This window comes from Aythya ferina, assembly GCF_964211825.1.
Source record: "Aythya ferina genome assembly, chromosome: 24".
Taxonomy (NCBI): Eukaryota; Metazoa; Chordata; class Aves; order Anseriformes; family Anatidae; genus Aythya; species Aythya ferina.
Window position 1 is genome coordinate 5,248,044 of NC_140322.1, and position 19,623 is coordinate 5,267,666.

At 44.2% G+C, this 19,623-nt stretch overlaps 1 protein-coding gene across 1 annotated transcript; it reads right to left on the reverse strand.

Annotated features, from left to right (window-relative positions):
• Positions 1–479: 479 nt before the first annotated feature.
• Positions 480–18,909, reverse strand: MATN1 (matrilin 1; the record flags this gene model as incomplete). Its single annotated transcript, XM_084497405.1, has 8 exons — positions 480–1,628; positions 3,164–3,244; positions 3,795–3,947; positions 5,851–6,264; positions 6,521–6,646; positions 9,161–9,383; positions 15,487–15,833; positions 18,822–18,909. 8 exons carry the CDS (start codon positions 18,907–18,909, stop codon positions 1,579–1,581), a joined length of 1,482 nt encoding a protein of 493 aa, XP_084353531.1. The 3' UTR covers positions 480–1,578.
• Between the last annotated feature and the right edge of the window lie 714 nt (positions 18,910–19,623).

Consider the following 19,623-nt stretch of genomic DNA (forward strand, 5'->3'; position numbering starts at 1 on the left):
CTGACTATAGTCTTTGAGATAATGTTTGGGAATGTGTGGCCTTATTCCTCCAAGTCCAAGAGTATAATAATGGATTTTTGTTGTCAAAGATTTTTGTTTTGAGAGAACGGTCTCAGTATCTCTATGGATGTGCTTCTTTTCTAGCATTGAAATAAAAGGTTGTGGCTTGAGATGGAGGCTTTCCTACCCACTACCAAGCCTATGGAGAGGTGTTGTCAGGCAGTTACGTCAAACTTACGCAAAGAAATACGTCTAAAATCACTTTTAAAATTTTCAGCAAACTTTTAATATTTACTCAGAAAACATCTGCTATGGTTTCATTTCTGAACAGGCCAAGTTATTCTGAAAAGCTTTTCACATAGTCTCAAGTATAAATATTTTGATACAAAAAAAAATAAAAATAAAACCCCCTCCAAACCCAACCCCTTGTGCTCACATTCAACAGTGCGCCATCGTGGCATGCATAGCCATGGCCTCTTCTCTCCTCTCCTAGCCAGACTGCAGCACTAGGAGACAGGCAGCATTAGATGCTTCTGGCCCACACCATTTTCTTTTTCTTTATTTTTTTTCTTGTCAGCATTGGGAATCCAGGAAGGGCAGTCCAAAAGGTGTTGAGATGAACTTACTGGTTTTGAAGGTGCTTAGCAGCGTGGGCTAAGGAAGGAGCTGTGAGCCTCTGGGCACCTCTGTGATGAGAGCACCCTTTCCATCAGCAGGCAGCAGCTTCAGCAACAGTTCCCTATGTTTTAGGTGCTAATGATGCTTCGGAGCTTGGGTTTTGGATGTGGAGACCAGAGAGCTGAGGAGGAGCACATCTCCTGGGGCTGGTGTTAACAGGACTGCCTTTGATCTACAGAGCCATGGCCACTGGCTCATTGCACATTATCTCAGGACTTCACCAGAACTGGCCTAGTTCGGACAGCTGCTAGTTCACTGAAACATTGTGAGGGCATTTGCTAGTTAGGAAAGCTGAGCTTTTGTACTTTCTGTATTTTACAGTAGCTATGGATAAACCCAACTAGCAGCAGCATCCTATCCTATCTTATCTGTAATGCACACTTAGAGATCATTATTATATTTCATCTACTTACAGACAAATGCTTCATGTTTACAATAACAAGACGATCAGCTGCTTGGATTGACTTTTTACACTCAGCATCTGAGTTGATTTTAAGTCACTTTGACTTTTAAATTAAATTACCTCATGCATAGAAACAAAAGATGCAGAAGAACACAGCAAGGATTCACAGAACTCGTAGTCAAGTACCTTTAAACACACACACATATATATATTAAGCTTTAAATCAAAAACAAATCTTCCCAGGTTTTTTATATATGCACTCTACATGATGCAATGAACATTAGCATGGTCTAGCTCTCTGTCACGCACAGTGCTCTGCCTGTTATACAATGTCTGCTCTACTGTTATACTTTTTCCCTTTTAAACAAATGCATGTAGACTAGACTCTTAAAAATACAAGCTGGCCATAGCACTGTGGCTGAGCTGCCCTCCATACAAAGGAAGGATTTCTAGTTTTGTTACACTCAGAAGGAGAGAAATAATACTCTTTTGGGATCTTAGATGATCTTGTTCTCCAGGGCTTCAATCCTTTTTGCCACAGCTTCCAGTAAGCAAGAGTTAAGGAGAAAAAATGACAGTGTGCGTTGGTGATTGATTGCTCAAGGCTTATAGCACAGATACTGGAACTACCTGGCTGGGAGCAGGTAGCAGAGGAACACCAAAAATCATCTCCCTAGCATTTCCCCAACTGTTCAGGCTGAACAGGTTTGGTTTTGTTTGTTTGTTTTTCAACTTTTACTGAAGGTAAAACATTCACACAAACACACATACTCACATGCATCTATATAAAACACTATAAAAGGAAGGGTAAAAAAATACAGGAATGGTTAGATTGTATTTTGAGAGGTTGACAGAGAATTCCTGACCTGGAGCAGTATGGGTTGCGTGAAGAGTGGAGCAGGATGCTTTTCTTGGAGTTATACCATGTCGCAATTTTCTGCTCTTTTCACTAATTGCTTTTTGTGATGTGCCTGGGAGCGGCAACCCGCTGGGTGAGAACTGCTGATTTACTCTGACCTTTTGCATAATATAAGTCACAGATTTCGCTCAATTTGACTTAAAGAGGAGAAAATATACTGTGTAACTGACATAACAAACCACAGAAATGTGTGTATAAATTAGAATATTGTTTTTAAGATGCTATGTAACGAAGCCTGTCCCTAACCCTGTTGTGAGTTGCTCCAATGTTTCACTAATTCCTTTCCTCATGAGAAGGCTGAATCTTACCCACATCTCTTTTTCTTTTCCTTATTTCTCTTCCCACCACTTATTCCTGGTCTTTGTGCAATATGAAAGAACCCAGCATAACAGAATGCAATCCCACAGACTCAGTTCAGATGAGATCCTACCCACCTCCCCAGAGGTGTTTACAGTTATGTGGGAATTAGTCCCTCAGGATGGAGGCTTAGACAACTAAGAAAAATTGGACCTATACAATGCAATTTGCCTGACTTTAGTGTCACTAACAATACGGCAGAAGTGTTGTGCTCTAGATGACCCTCCTTCCCTCCAGTTCTGTGGAGAAATTCAGGCAGCCAACTCAGATGCTTGCATGGCAGACATTTACCATCATAAAAAAGAATCCCATCCATGGAGTTTAATGACTTAGCAGCTGCATGCACGCACCAGTGTTTTCTTCTGTTCACAGTCCAGTGTTAGCCACTGGTGCTCTCAGCCCTCACATTCTGGCCTGCTTTGCAGGACCTGCAGCCCGCAGAGGCAGCAGCTTTATCCCATGCAGGAACCATGCTCCCATACTTCTCTCATTGGCATCATTTAAGCATCTTCCTAAAAACTGACCCAGGTCTTGGTGCCTGCAGTTCATTACTTCCCAGCAATGGGTTGGCATGTTCTGCTTTGGCTCTGTTGGTTTCAGCCTATTCTTATGTCAGGCCAGAATCTTGCACTCTGGTGCAGGGACTCTTCCTGGTAGACACAGTCAGAACACAAGGGTCTCACTTCCCAGCTTTCTGACCACATATCTAAGTTGCTTTCCACACGTGTAGGCTTTCCCCACTGATCCCTCCAGAAAGCCCAGCCCAACCCACTAGGTTCTGAACAAAGACAGCTTCCAAAGGATATATTTCCTTTGCAATGAATCGATGAGTTCTTCTACTTTTGTCTGGAACTTCACAATAGATTTACATTCACATGGATCTTCCTCTGTGGACCAGAGTATCAAGAAGATGTGTTAAGTGGAACAACAGTGAAAAAAATACTGAAATATAAAATAAGGCAAATCTTATATTCTCTATCACAAACATGAAAGAAATCAAAATGCCATTCCTTCTAACTATCTGACTGATCACTTCTGTCTTTAAGCCCAGTTGTCTAGAGACTCCCACATTTCATTGTTATATAGGGCAGCCTCAGTGCAAGAAGCCTTTCCTGGACTTCCAGTTTCCTGAAAACCCATTGAGTCTTAAAGCGTGCCCCCAGAATTTGAATCTGACCAAATGCAGGGCTCTTCCAATGAGGACAAGATGCCTGAGATTTGTGAGTGGCTGCGGTTCAGGCAACCACCCAAATATGAGATGTCTCATGACCTTTCTGAGTAATCTGCAAACTTGATACCCTGAGAATGGAGAGCTCTTTGTAACAATCATCTGAAGGGGGCATTTTTGTCCTTTTGCCTCAGTCTTCTAGGCCTTGTTGCTCTCCAAATGCTGTGACTAATTCCTTCCTTCCCCCCAGTCCAGTCCCCCACTCTCACCAATGCAGATCTTCATTTGCAGCTTTTTCCCGATGTTGCTGATGGTTCTGAAGTCAGCTGTGTAGAAGTAGTGCTCAGCTACTGGTTCTGAAGCAATTTCCCTCAGCTCATCCTCCACTGCGTTACCAACTCCCACAGCAAACATCCTAAATCCTGTGAGCAATAAGAACCAGTCAGCTGGGCAGCTGTGGAGCATCGTGCTGCTGTGGCACCAGTCCCCCATCATCTTGTACATCCTTGCCTTTCTTCTGCACCCCCAGCCTACTTGAAACTCCGCGGTTGTTAATTGGGAAACTAACTCCTTTACTCTCTACTTTTATAGACTTTTTTCAGGTCACCCAAAGTTCCAAAATATTTTGCAGGCTAAGTTTTACTAGAATTATCCAGATAATGGCCACTATCACCACAAGAACAATGTTTTAGAGACACAAGAAAGGACAGATCATTATAACACCTTGACAGCATCATGCATCCAGCTAATATGGAAGCAATGATACAGCAAAAGGAAACGGTGGAAGTTTTCATAATAGCCTCCAGCCATCATTATCAACCTATGTAGTGGCAAAGTTCTCTGCAACAGAGACCTGCGGGTTCAGTAAAATTGTACCTGGACGGCTTTCTAAAATTGCAACTCATATTTTCTATCACAAGCAACCCCTACTGTGAGTTAAGAACATGTGTCCAGGTACTGTGCTTCACTGCCAAGAGACTGATTGCCACCTCTGGTTTCAATCCGGTTTCTATTGAACTGAACTGCAGTTTTCCCCTTGACTTGAATGATAACGCTACTTAACACCTGTTTAGAAATATTTGTCTCTACTTGTCCACGTTTAGGTCTAGACTTTGGTAATGCTTTCCCTTCCTCCCCTTTTTTCCTTGTCTTTCTGCCTCTGGTTGTGTCCATTTATTTCTCCCCGAAGTACAGTACAAGGAACGTGTTTGGAATCTCGTTGTAAGTATCTTGTTATTTATCCCAGTGAAATCACTTAGTAGCAGCTGTTGGGGATGTCTGCGTGGGGAGAAGAGAAGAGGAAGAAGCAAGGCCTGAAGTCTTGTTTCTATGCATGCAGTTTAGGAGGACCTTTTGTTTTATGAGAGCTGAACAACCACATAACCTGTCAACTTGTTTTGTAGACATCAGCTTTTCATAAGCTTGTATTTGACCTGCATTGGCTATGTGCTAGCCCTTAGTCACATCCAGTGGTTGAGACCAAACTTAAAAGGAAGTGAAGGATTTAACAGTTCATGAAGGTATTCACACGGGCTGCATCCATTTAATGGTGAGGCAGAAGACTGCGAACTTGTGCAGCAGGAGGTCAGCAAAGGGGCAGATCTCAGATATGCTTGACAGTATTTAGACATTTAAATATATCCATATGTAGCCTTTGTACTCTTTTAATGTTCCATAAGAAACTGAAGAAAATTTCTTATTAACATGTCTGGGTGTGTCTAGGATTTGGGCAGAGAGTCCACATTTTCTCCCTCATTATGTGTTTCTGCTTTGTTTATTGTTTTATTGTTTCTTATTTTTCTTTTACAGGCCTTAAGGCTGATACAGACAAACCACGTTTGGCCCTGCAACTCCTGTTATTCTCCATGTGGCTCTCTGCTGGTTGTCTTTGCCTCACTGTGAGTGCCACTGATGGTGGCTTGAATTTGACTAATAACAACAGATAGATCCTCAGTTTTCCCCTGAAGTTTCCTTTTTATTTGTGTGAGATGCTGCACCAGTGTGTATCCCATAACAAATGTATGAAACCCCATTCTGTCCAGCAAAGAGACATCCTGCAGACTTAGATCAAAGACACAGAGGAGCTGTGGGAGCACAAAACAGCTGCTGGCAAACCAAGGTCCAGCTGAAGCCCGAGCCAGAGCTGCTCCATGTTTTGTATGAGTGCGCAGAGACAGCCAAGCAACATCTGGGAAAAGTTGTTCTATAGTATCCTATTTCTGTCCTAGGTAAGAGACACCTGGTAATGAGTGATGCCTAGATTGATACTAGATGCAGCATTTGCTTGAAGGGAGAAACAAACCACTAAGAATTCAGTAGACCCACCTAAATCTTTGGCTTTCTTGGCAGCATCGGTGATGTAATCTTGTGACCGTCCATCGGTGAACACTATGCCCACCTTTGGGACCCCAGGCCTCGCACCATTGGCAATGGAAAATGAACTGTCAATGAGGTACTTCAGAGCCTGGCCAGTCATTGTTCCTTTCTCCATGTAGTCCATTTTCTTGACCGCTGCTTTGATGTCCTTCTTGTTCTTGAACTGCCCCAGAGGAAACTCCTGCCTGACAGAACTGGAGTATTGAACCAGGCCAACTTGGGCCTGTTTTTCTGACACCTCCAGCGACTCCACGATCTGGTTGATGAATTTCTTCACCAGCTCAAAGTTCTCAGGCCGTACACTCTTGGATCCATCGATCAGGAAAACAAGATCCAGGGCAGATCCTGACCCACCACTGCAAGCTGAAGCAAAATATGAGAAGAGGGAGAAAGGAGACAGCAACTGGGACTGCTTAATTATGTAGGAAAATATAAGCCTAGTATCATTTTATTGCTCATGACATATGTTTGATCAATCAAAAATCACCAACAATTCCCATTATGTGGTTTCCTTCCCTGATTTTTCTGAGCAGAACATGTGTGCCATGTCTCAATCTTATCCCTACCCCATGACCACAGATCGCAGCTCAGCTCAGTGCAAATGAAAATCATTACGTACCGCTGCAGGTCTTCCCATCATTGTTCAGCGTGAAACCCTCTTTACAAGCACACTTGTATGATCCTGGAGTGCTGATACAGATCTGCTCACAGTCGTGGTCTCCAGTGGCACACAGGTCTGACACCACTGCAAGAAAAGGTGCAGATTAAAAACAGGGACCTTGCCAAGGCTTCTCAACCCAGAGCCAACACAGCCTGTGAAGAAGGTATGATATTTATCCTATACGCTGAGTGATAACTAAACCCACCCTGCAGCAATACAAAGCAGCAGGAAGCCATTACTCTTGGATAGTAATTGAGATATAAGAAGCAAGGAGAAATAGTGACAAGTCTCCTGACTCCAAGACACAGCCAGGACTAGAAATAGTCTCCACAACAAGGGCAAAAACCATCTGTCTGTTGGGCATATCATAATCTACTTCACTCTCCAAAGCTACGGGATGAGATCGGGTTTCCAAACTACCATCTGGGCTGGCCAGTACCCATTTTCCCAGCTACATAGTACAGTTATGATTAGTGAGTTCAGTGCCAGGTACAGCTGTCATTCCCGGATGGGCTTCATGTCCAAACATACTTGGAATTCACTTCAGAGCTACCTTCACACGTACAACTTTCAGACTCACTCTTTACAAATATTTCTGCCTGCTGATCTTAACCTGGATCTGACTCCTATAAGATGCTGAGCAAACAGAAGCTGAGCTGCAGCAGTTTGAGCCAGCAGCACTCAGTGACTGACAGCACTGTCATGGCTACAGCAATGATGATGGAAAACAAATCTGAAGCTAAACAAATCTGGTTGTAGCAAATTTATTCACAAAGAGCATGGAAATCTGTGCAGAAAATGGAGCATTTTTGGTTTTATTGTAATAATGGGAGGTGGTGTGAAGTCTTTCAAAATCAAGGGGATTTTGCTCATTATTTCTATTTGTTTGTGTTCTGCTCTACATGTATTTTGTACTTTTGGCCTTCCCAGTTCATGCACCTGCATATTGTGCCATATAATGGTAGCTGATGTAATTAGGAATATTATTAGCTATGCAGTTGGCTATAACACTGGGCTCTCAGGTTGAGTTCTTTGAAGGCTACAGAGATCTTATCAGTCTAACTAGTAGCTGGATCATTAAAGGTCTCACTTTTCCTCATGTGTTTGTTGAGCATTATGGGGTAGCAGCTTGGACAGTGCTGCACAGCTCCTCCTGCTTCCACTGCACACTGCTTCCACAAGCTGTGCTGTGCAATAGCAGGTGGTGTTTGGGTACATCTCCAAGGACAGTTTTGTGCAGCTGCTTGCATAGCATGATAACAACCCACTTGGCAGCTAATATGGTGCTGCTGTCTGTTAGTTGTAATAATCCTTAGCACAGTGCTTCCCTTGGATGCATCTCTGAGGGTTTTTACCATGGGGAGAACTTTGTCAGCTGCATGTTACAAATCTGAAAAGCGAGGCCCAGAAAAGGTTTTTTTCTTCCTCTTTTTGAATGACACCAATGCCAGAACTTCAAAACAGATTTTCAGGTCCTTGGCTGACTCCTGACACCAGGGCAGCCAACACAAACTCCCACGAATATTCATGGCCTGGATTCCACCTTCTTGAATATTGTCTCTGCTCCCCTTAGTATGTAGTATTTGTTCCCTTCTTTCATGAGCTTCTGCTGTGGTGACACCTCATTATAATACATGACTCACTTTATATTCAAAGTTTTCCTCCTTCCTACAGAGGACAAAGTTTTCCTCGACAAAAAGCTGCTCCCCCCCATCATTTGTAGGCTGAAAGTTGAATCATGAAATTTTACACCTCTTGAAGAAATCAGTCTCAGAGAGTTTTACAGGTCCATCTGTGTGTACGTGTTTGCAATACTTTGCCGTAGGCACTGTGGTGTATTGCACCTTTCAAAAAAGTGTTGCCACACGTCTGTGCTTTGGCAGGATGGGCGTGTGAAGCCCCCAGGCCGCTCTTGCTGACACAAAACGGGTATTTATAGACCACCTCCTACAGCTTCTGGGTACGTTTGAAAGCAATAAAGCTCTCTCATTCCATTCACTGGTTCGTGTAGGCGTGAATATGTGTTTGTAGGATAGTCAGGCTCTTTTTATATACTATGCAGATAGGTGTTAGGTACTGTACCAACCAGGAGAATTTCCTGCTGCACAGGGCTTGCAGAAATAACAGCACAGTCAGGCAAAGGTCTCTCAGCCTCCAGCAAGCAAGTGAAACCATCCCTTGTTTAACAGGGAATTCAGAAGATGCTGGCAGGGGAAATTACCAACCAGATCGTCAGCACTGCCCAGATAGGCTTAAACATAAGGGCAACGATTTTAGCTATTTAAAGCTCCTGGTTTTGAGGTTCTTTTTCTCTGCCTCAGGTAGTAGATGGGTCCTGTGTACAAACTCTTGGGTGCAAATGAAGTCTGGAGACTTCTGTAAACAAAACCTGAAATTCCCTAAACAAAACCTCAGACTCTTGAAAAGCAACTTCAGAGAGCACCTCTCTGCTATACTGATTTGTTCTGCAGACCCGAGTCCTTGGAAAAAGGAAGCAGATGGGTGAAGGATGATCACATGTGACATTTCTGTGAAAAGCTTGCTGGCAGCCACTTGCACTTCTTGGCTAGGAACCCAGGGGTTGTGGCAAGGACTTACCACAGAAAGCTTCTTGAAACTTGTGGGTCAGTTTCTCTATAACACTGTAGCTCTCCACGTAGTCCACGTGGTCATCCAGGGGCTCGCTAGCAATTTGCCGCAGGGTGTGCATGTCCACCCGGCCAACCCCGATGGCAAAGATCTCGATGCCAGCTGCTCTGGCCCTTGCTGACACATCCTGCACTCCATCCTGGGGACGTCCATCGGTCACAACAATCGCCACCTGCACAGAGAGGGGCAGAGAGCAGGGGTGTGTGTGAAATGGGCTCAGTATCACTACTGCGCATGGAACAGCCTGGAGTAGTAAAGAAGGGTTCACATTTCTAAAATTAAAGAAAAAAGGAAATGGCACCTCCTCCCCCTCTTCCTGTTCTTCCTGAGATCACACAAGCCATTCTTTTCATGTGCAGTTTGTTTCTTCCTGAGCTGGAAAGGTTAAACTGCCGTGGACCTGACTGTTTTAATTAAGGGACATCTGGTGCATCTCGGCCCTATTGAAACCAAAGTAAAGGTTACATTCTTCATAAGCAAACTAATGCTCAAACCAAACTCTAACTATTTTCATGAACCCCCAGCTGACACTAAGGGCACCTCTGGGATGTGGTAGCATCTTTGTCCATCTAAGAATCTCAGGAATATGGTAAACTTAAGGAGGTTAAGGCTTTTTCCCATTTTATGGATGAAGAAATTGAAGCAGAAAGAGAGGAAGTGATCTGTGTAAGGTCACACCATGTGTCTGTCGGTGCCAAGTATGATTTCTGATTTCCCATTAAACCACAAAGAGCAGTGGTGAAATCCTACCCCTACTAACATCAGCATTAAAATGACAGCTGATATAAGTGAGAACTGGATGTCACCATGGATGGTGACACCCTAAACCAGTGGAAAGCCTCCAAGAGCCCTGCTCCTGTTGCTAGATCGCCTGTTTTCCTTTTTATTCTTCTTATGATAAGTAACATTGTCACAAAACCTCCAGTTCCATTCTTTGGCAATTCATCTGCTCCTGCCACTTTTCCTTACAATTGTTTTATTGTGACACTGCTGTCAAGTCCCAAGCAACTAATTGGGATGTAATGCAGTATGGAGAAACATAATGAGCAGTAAAAAAAAAAAAAAAAAAAAAAAAAAAAAGAAAAGAAAAAAAAGAGAGAGAGTGAGAGAGAGAAAGAGAAACACAGATGAGTCTGTCTAGCAGCACCAATGGGTTTGAGTGAGCCATCGTCAGGTCACCAAAGTGGTATTTGCTGTTGTCCTCTAGGCCATATATGCTCTCCATCTTTCTGAAGATGAAATCAGGAGACCCACCAGCTGCTCAGCTGGGACAGCATGATGGCTGTTTTGCGCCCTCGGGAGGGAGAAGAGTCAGCTTGGTAAGGTCAGGAGTGGGGTTCCTATTCCCACGGGGCCCAGGCCATGCTGCTGAAGTGGTTCCTTCCCCTCTGCCCACCCGTCTGCAGAGGGATGACTGAGTGCTGCACTCATCTGCCCCAGTGCATTTGCAATGATAAAATAACCTGCTGCCCTGTCCAGAGCTTTCCTTCTGTACAAAAGATGGGTGAAGCTGGGAAAATGCAGAACTTTCAGTCTGGTGAAGGGCTGCAAGCTCAGGTTTATCTGCTCTTCATAAGGGCTACAGGATTAAAAGATTATGGACATGAGGATTCTGCAACTAAATGCTTCTAAGAGAATAAGTAAAATACATGGAACTATTTCTCTTTTGCTCAAGACTGAAATAAGAAAAGAGTCACCTGTGGCAGCTGTCAGTGCTTGTTCACGGGAATGAATGTGGCAAACACAGACTGACCAAGAGGAGCACTGGGCTGTTTCAGGAGCAGCAGCCATGCAGTCGTGCTTTCTGCCAGGAGAGAGAGCCCTTGGCTCAGCAGCGGGTTGAGCAGCTCTGAGATGGAGCTGCCAGTCAGAGCTTAGCAAAAGCCTGTCAGAAACAAGATGTGCCACCAAGTCACATCTGCGAGGAGCTCTGCCCTGTGAACAGGTCTCGATCAGCAGCTGCGTATTTTTCTTGCAGTGCTTGTCACAGGACAGAGGTGTTCCGTGTCCTCCTGGCATTTCCCTGTCTAAGCAAAGTGATTCTCCAAGTTTAATCAGTCCCTGAGTTTCTTCACATCAGAGTGGCATCTCCACATAGGCCAGAGCCCCAGACACAACCCAGGAGATGTCTGGTAGCAGCATCCACATCTGGATCTGATGGGAAAGATTTTCGCAATGGATCTGTGTGAAAATCTACTACAGTGCAGTCAATATTCATGCTGCTTTCTGACCTGCTGTTGGAATTTGGAGAGAACAGAATTTGGACACAAAAAGAGTCTGGCATTGAGAATTTAGCAGCAAGCCCATGGCTAAAGTAACTGTAACAGGAGTCAGACCCAGCACTGGCCAGACAGGGAGGCTTTCTGGGACTGTGGACAGAACCAGGTGCTTACAGAAAGAGTGTGAGAAATAGAAACAAATTTAAAGTGAATTTGCTATTGTATATATTTACGCATATATCTTGATAATCAGGAAATCCTTATTTTTCCCAGAATTCCGCCTCTAGACTTTTGCCCTTTCTTCCAGCCTGAAGCAAAGAGTTCCAGCATGAAAAAAAAAAAAATACATCTTTTTATTTTAAACCTACCTCCAAATGATTTTCAGTCACAGGATCTCTGTAATTCTCTGTGTTATGACCTTGTCTCATTTAAAAAACTGGAAGTCCTGATATGTGCCTTGCTTGGAAAAGAGCATGACGGGTCAGAAGCAAGGAGCAACCACCACACCTGCAGAGGCTGCTTTTGCTCTGCAGCAGAGGTTGTGCTGGGCTCAGCTGGTGGCCGTGTGGGAAGAATTAAGAAAGGGTGAAATCTCTTTGCTGTCCTGAATAACTCAACAGGATCTCCAGATTTTCCCTAGGGAAACTCAGAAACGTTTACTTTTGAGGTCAAATTTCTACTCATTCTACCACCACCTTTCTTTTTTTTGCTGTGAATTCCTCACTTTCTGGATCCAGAATCTCTGTCTTGTGTTACTTCTCTCATATAGAAATCCCCTATGTTCTCATGACACAATTTATTCTCGGTTAACTAAGGCACTAGAGTATTCACAGGCATCCCTAGATATTCATATTTTAGGGCAGCCATGTGTAGACAATCCAGCAGCTAATGAGGGAGCTATGTCTCATTGCGCAGCATATTACATGCGTGTTGTAACAGCAGTGAAAGGGGAATTGGGAAGAAAGCTGAATAAGCCCCTGATTTTCTCATCAGTTTGACAACCTATTTGTTGTTCTTCCTAAAGAAAGATAAAAGTAATTGGGCACCCCTGTAGTTTTGACAGAGGTATAAAGAGACTTTACTTTGAGCTCTTGCAGAAACAAATAGTGTTTTTCACCATCCTGTGGTGACATTTGCAGCACAGAGCACAGCAAGACCAAATGATCTTGTGATGCTTTGGCCAATCCCACGTGGTTAAAAATCCTAGTGCCAATTTTCACAAGGTCTTACTGGATATCTGCCGTGTGAAGGAGCAAGGACTGTGCCCAGCGTTTCTGGAAGCTTCCCCTCCTTAAATTACTGCATGGTCTATTCATCATCCCAGCAGATGATGGGGCCATCCTGAAAAGCAAGAAGGTCACAGAAGGGAAAGAGTTTGCTAGACTTACTTTGTCTTGCTTTGTGCACCTTGGTCTGGAAGTACTGAGCAAGAATTAATGGAGTGAGATAAAAAATAAGCTTTAAGTAAATGGCCTTTTTGTCTGTCAATATTCAACAATTGAAATGTTTCAGTGGTCTGGCATTCAAACTGTTGGGATTTTTTGTGTGGAAGGCAAAATGTTTTCTTTGTTCTTGTTTAGCTTTTTTTTTTTTTTTTTTTTTTTTTTTTTTTTTTTTTTTTTTTTTTTTTTTTTTTTTAGTTTCAATCACATTAAGAATTTCTGAAAAGCAGGAATAGATACTATCACCCAGATAGTTTTGTTGTTGTTGTTTTGGTTCAGTTGCCTAGTTTTGTGCTAAGCGATACCCAGAAAAGAAGAACATTTCCCATAACATTTTTCTTCTGGACAGAAAGTCACTGTTTGTACGTGGCTATGGATGATCCTGCTTAAAGGAGACCTGCAGCCCCCCTCTGCTCACATTTCTCCAGCACAGGGTGCTCTGGCCAAGCTGGGCTCTTGGCGAGGTGGCAAAAGAGCTCTGCTGGGGAGCTAGCACCTTCCCTTCATTTCTCCTGGAATAGTTTCACTGGAGGAAACGTCTCTTGCACGCAAGATCTGGAAAAATTCTTCAGTGAAGTGGTTCATGGAGAAACTGGGCAGCCCCGAGCTCACTGAGAAGTGAGTCTCCTCCAAGTCCTGTGAGCGGTGGGAGTGGGCAGCGTCTACCACTGCTGCCTTGCCTGGTGGCTGGTGGCATGTTTGCTGCTGCTGGGGCAGTGGGGAAATGCAAAACACAGCTTGGCAGCTGCAGGAAGTTGTTTGTACCACCAGAAAACAGCAGGCTTGAGTGAAAGTCTGATTCCACACTTGATTTCTTTGAAGTAGTTGAATGAGAACAATTAGTCTCGCACCTAAAGGATTTTAAAGCTCTTTACTAAAAATTAATGACAATAGAATATTAATAATGCCTTGCCATATTGCAATGCTTTCTTTCAGTGAACCTCAAAGCACTTGACAAGCAAAAAACATTACTCCTTTTGAATAAAAAGCCATCAGGCCCCTGAGCTGCCCTGTGAGAGCTGGGTTATTAGATTTTGACTCCTAAGCTCGAGGAGTGATGTGATTGTGATGGCTGGTCAGATGAGTTTTGCTGAAGCTGATTACCAGTGAAACTTAGGGAAAGTTTCTCAGAGTGTAATTTTCTTGGGCTATCACTCTTGGTTTTCTTCCTATTGTGTGAAGCCAGATTTAGACTAAAATACAGATAATTTCCCCAATCTGAGCCCCACAATGAAAGACAATATGAGGATGGATTCATTCACATATGCAAGTTGCCTGTGGTTGAACAGGGTGAAGGAGCACACAAGAAAATTAATTAGATCATCTTTTGGGGAGATGGTCTCATTTTTCAGGGGTGTCTTGTGAATTCCAGTCCAGTAAAGCTTTCAGGATGCTGCTTTTTGCAGATGACAGATCATTATAGGTGCCTGTTTTACACTTTTCAGTATTATTTTTGACTTGCCATCCCTGGGCATCTTTCCATGTACTGCTCTGCCTTCCCTAGAGCATTACCAGCAGTAAGGGAAATGGAAAGCATCCGACGTTCCAAAAATGTTGTAATCAGGAGAAAAATCCCAAGCTTCCTCACTCCAAAAGCTGGGCTGTTGTCCAGCTGGTGGAAAGCTCTCTCTGCTAGCTAAAGCCTTTGCTTATTTTTCTGGTCTGGTCTTATAGCAGAGAGCCAGCAGAGAGACCTGGCACAGGACAAAAAGGCCTAGGAGGTTCATTTATGATGTTTAGATAAAACATATATTGCAAATTATATGCATTTTCCACATGCTCAGAAGAGAGTTTTCCTGATGACTGTCACTGGGCTGAGGTCTGGTTGTCTTCAGGGCCAAATCTGGAGGGGATGAGTGAGGTATCTGGGGAGTATTTTTTTTAAAGGGTGAGTTTTCTGAGCAGGGAAACTGGGTCAGGAGCAGTGATGGAACCACGTATGGAATTAATCTGATCTTATACCACAGCCTTAAAAGCTAAATAGTCATTAAAGCCAGTGTACAAGAAGGAAATACCCTGGAAGGAAAACATAGCCATTAGCCAGCCTATGAGTAACTGTGAGAGAAGTGGAGGATACAGAAACAGCACTTTGCTTTATATATGCAACTGAAAGGGCCCATTTCAAAGGAAACTTTCAGAAGGTTGTCTCACTTTTCACTATGGTGGATTCTGAAGCATTTTTATTACAGTGCGCTGGGGAAGATTTCAGATAATCATCAAATACATTCAGGCCTAGGAAACCTGGCTGAAACAAGCATCTCAGGGTGGCATGTTTTGGAAGCCGGGAGCCATGTACCACAGCACAGACTTTCCAGCCAGGGAGGAGAGCTGGTGAAACTGGGTTAAATTTACCCCAGCAACTTCTGTCCAACTCTTTGCCCCATGAAATCACAGAATCACAGAATCACAGATTTTTCTAGGTTGGAAGAGACCTCAAGATCATCGAGTCCAACCTCTGACCTAACACTAACAGTCCCCACTAAATCAAAGTATTTAACATCTCAAGGATGTCTCAGTATCGTCCCACACAAGCAGAATCACCTTTCCACCTCTCCAATTTTTCAACCATACCCCCTGAAAGAGGGAGCTCCCAAGCAAGGGATAGCCTCCTTACCTTATTAATATTGGGAGACCTCAGCCTGGCCCCTTCTGAGTCACTAAAAGCCCGGCTGATGGCAAACTGGATGGCCAGGCCAGTCATAGTCCCAGTGGATAGCGGCTCTATCCTCCGGACCGCCTGCAGGAGCCCGGCTTTGGTTTGGTGTGTCTTGAGGGAGAACTCGTTCTTGACGGCGCTTGCATAATTGATCACACCCACCCGGGTGGAGTTGGGGCCCACGTCCAGTCCCTCGATCACCCGGGACATGAAGACTTTGACTTTCTCGAACTCCTGTGGGCGCACGCTTCGAGAGCTGTCGATGACGAACACCAGGTCGGTGGGTTTGGTTCGACACAGGGTGCCTGGAAACAAAAAGGAGGAAGACAAAAAATAAAAGAAAAAGAAGAGAAAAATATACGAGGAGGAAAAAAAAAAAATCTTACAGCTGAGGACCTGCAAGCTGCAATCTTTTCTTTCCCTTTCTTAGAGAGGCCCACAGAGACCAGTTTAACCTCATGTTTCTAAATGTTCTTTTCCCTTTCATAGAAAAATGTCTGGAAGAACAACACATTTACCGGTTGACAACATGTACTTCTACAGCAGTGAGCTGATGAGATACCAGCTCTGCGCTTGTGGGAGCAGGTTGCCCACTTGTAACACCAGGCTGCTGCTAATGTTGACACGAAACTTAATTCACTCACAGCAGCACGGAGGGAGGAGGAAAGCTGTGAGCTGGAGCCCGTTATATGCACTTCTGTATCAAAGGAAGTCTCAAAAGAAGTTACTGCGTTTTGGACATGTATAAGCAAGCCACATGGACATTAATTAATGAGCTTGTGCCTTTGTCATGCTTGACCAGAAGCAGGCATTACACTTGGCAGTTCGGTTTCAGTTGTGAAGCAAGAGCCCCAGATTAACTAATGAACATAACACAATCCAGTCTCATGTTTTTCAGCTAGTGTCACTAATAATGAAATTCTGTAACATGGCAAAGACCAGCACTTTTTTTTTTTTTTCTTTGAGCTGTTGAGGGAGAACACAACAGAGATGTAGAACCATGCCATTGATAGATAATTTCTGCAAGATCATAGTAAGGCATGAGTATCCACTGTAAAAAATAAATGGATAAACAGGAAACATTAGCAATGCAAACAGCTGACTAATATTTTTCTTTTTTAATTTCTAATTTTCATTCTTTTTTTCCATCTTAATGTTAAGCTGTAGCAATGCATAAAAAGGACTAATATTTTTTATGAATTTCTGAATGAATTGCCCCATTTTCCCCACCAGACCTATAACATTCTGATATTATTATTATTATTTCCATCATTTAGCCTGTCTCTGAGGAATATCAAGCACTCTGCTAATATTTGATTTCCATAGAGAGAGATGATATAGGTTATATCATAAAGGAGGTTTCTGTGTAAATTTTTAAATGTGAGTTTTGGGCCAACAAAGCTGTTCCAAATTATGGCATAAATATTATAGCTGGTCCTCAGTGTGAAATCTAATGTGGCTTTCAGTCTTTCAGACACATGAAAATAAATACCCTGTGATATATCCATAAAGAATATAATCAGGTTAGTTTCCTGAGAGACACTAATGCTGAATCTGCTTCTGGCTCCCAGAAAAGGTCCCTCTAAATGATGCCGTGTGTAGAAGAGAAGCAGGCATCGGTTTCTTCCTCAGATGCTCTAGTTTCAACTAAAATGCAGTCGAACCTTTTCCTATATAGGGGACTTTTGATTTGCCATAATAATTCATTGCAGAGGAAGGAAAAAGTCCGTTGGCAGTCCATTTTCTACAGTATTGCAAATCCCCCTACCAGGGGTTGGTTATGCCCATTTTACAGGAGATAAATGAAGATACAGAGAAAAGCTCAAGGTCTTGCAATCAGCTCCTCCAGAAATAAAGTACATATTCCCCTTTGCCACTGTAGCTAATGCATCACATCCATTTTTAGGGATAAACCAAGGACCAAAAGTTATTTTTTCCCTTAGGAACAATTGGATCCTATAGAAGTTTTGAAGTATATTTTCTTTTTTGCATAGGAGCTCTGTGATTTTGCTCTAAATAACATTTTAACTTTTTTTTTTTTTTTTTTTTTTTTTTTTTTTTTTAATGGGAGTGAAGTATATTTCAGGGAAATGAAGAGAAAAAAGTTATAAAGCATCAGGAGCTTTGGGATTTCAGCCTGTCTGGTCTCAGCTGCTGTGCACATCTGGCTCTGCAGGACAGGCCTGCATTATCTCCAGGAGGTGACAGTCAGGCACACTTGTTCCGAGTGACATCTTGACTCAACATTGTTTATTTTAAAGTAGAATTAAACCAGAAGTAAAATCCTCCACTAGTATTAAAAATGTCCACACTTGAAGTTATTCAGGAATAGCTGAACTTCATGAACTGATTTAGCAGAAAATCTCTCTTAGGGCACCTTTCCCGTATTGATTAAGAGAACAAGACTCTTGCCTAGTAATTCAGAATGAAAAGATGTTTATTTTAGAAATAGTGATGGCTCACAGTAGGGCTGGGCTGAATGGCTGCTCTGTTCGGTTTTCTGACTTCAGTAGTGCTTAGTGGTTCCACATCAAAGATAACTCTCCCTTTCCAAGTTAGTAAGAAAAATCTGGTCAGTATATCAGAAAACTCCCCTTCATAAGCCACAGCCTGCCCCTGGAAGAGAAGTTTTCTCAGTACCAGGCCACCAGCCCTTCCCTTCTGAGTCCAGCACTTTCTGACACGAATTGCAAGCAAGGATTTAGAGACACTGGAGCTGCACCCTGCAACCTCAAAGAGCCAGCGGCTCCTCTCCCACCTGGTTGCTTTACACCCCTCTTGAAATACAAACAGAGCTGGGTTTTGCTCAAGGATGGCTGAAGTAAAACCTAGGGAAGGCCCGGCCTCAGGAACCTGGCCCAGACCTTCCTGCTCGGTGAGGTTAACCAGAGCTGGAGGGTCTGGCCAAGTCCTCCACAAACTCCCAGCCAAGCCAGCCTTCTGCAGAGCTGTGCCGAGGAGGAGACATTTCGGAGGCACAGTGAAACCTCCTCCAGCCCAAAGCAGCGAGCCCCAAAGCTGCTGCCACGCCACAGCTAGGGCTGACCTGATGCCACCTCTGCACAGCATCCTGCTTCTACTCTAAAGCAATGACAGAGGCAGAAGAAAATGCATCTGCAGGTTTTACTGCCTTGGGAAAATACCTGAGAAAGCTCCTCTGCTTCCCAGACTGATGTTGGGTATTGCTTCATCCTTCTCCTTGCCAACAAACCCATCCCAACCCTAGGCAGCTGGTGACCAGCAGCTGGGGACAGACCCCCAGCTCCCCCAGGAGCTGCTCAGCTCCCACTTACCTCTGGGCTGTGGAGGTGCCCCCCAAACTCCATAGCTCTGGAGGAGAAGCAGCAAAGAGAGCAGCACGGTGGAGAAAATCCTGTCCATGGCTGCGGAGGAGCCGGAGGCTGGATGTGGAGTGGCAAGCAGGAGCCTTGGCCCGGAGGTATTAACCTGCCCTTCCTCGGGGAGGCATGGGGCCAGCCCCTGACACGTGTGAAGTGCCGGGGGGGGGCACAAGGGGCAAGCGAGAAGGACTGGGAGAAAATATTGCACGAAGGTGGGGAGGAGGTGGACGTCCAGCCCTGCCGGCCCCCAGCCCCTCCACAATGGCTCCATTGCTCAGCGAAGGGGATGGGAGGCTATAAAGGGACCCGCAACAGCACGGTATGTGGGGAATCTGGGACCGTAACAGTGGGACCAGTGAAACCAGCCCTGGGGAACTGGGCTTATCCTGTCAATCACCAGCTCCCGTCTGCGTTTGCTGGGCTTTGCCACTGTAAGCAAACGCCCTGCGGTGTGTCAGGCTCGTGTCCTTCCTGCGGCAGAGCCCGGGGAGGGGGCGGCGGAGGGAAGGGGGATGCACAAATCATCGCTCAGTCCCCATGCTGGCCAAGAGCAGGGCTGGAAACCAGCCTGCGGGACTGGGGGCTTCACTTTCCTGCCTTAATTTGTGGGTTAAAGCCCTGTCGAGGGAAGGGGGAGAGGAAGAAAAGAGCTAGGCTTGGGCAGGCACAGGCAAAAGTGCAGGATGGAGAACAAATTTCTTCCTGCAGGGAACAGGCACTTCTCTATGAGGCTGTGCTCCTGCACAGGAGAGCA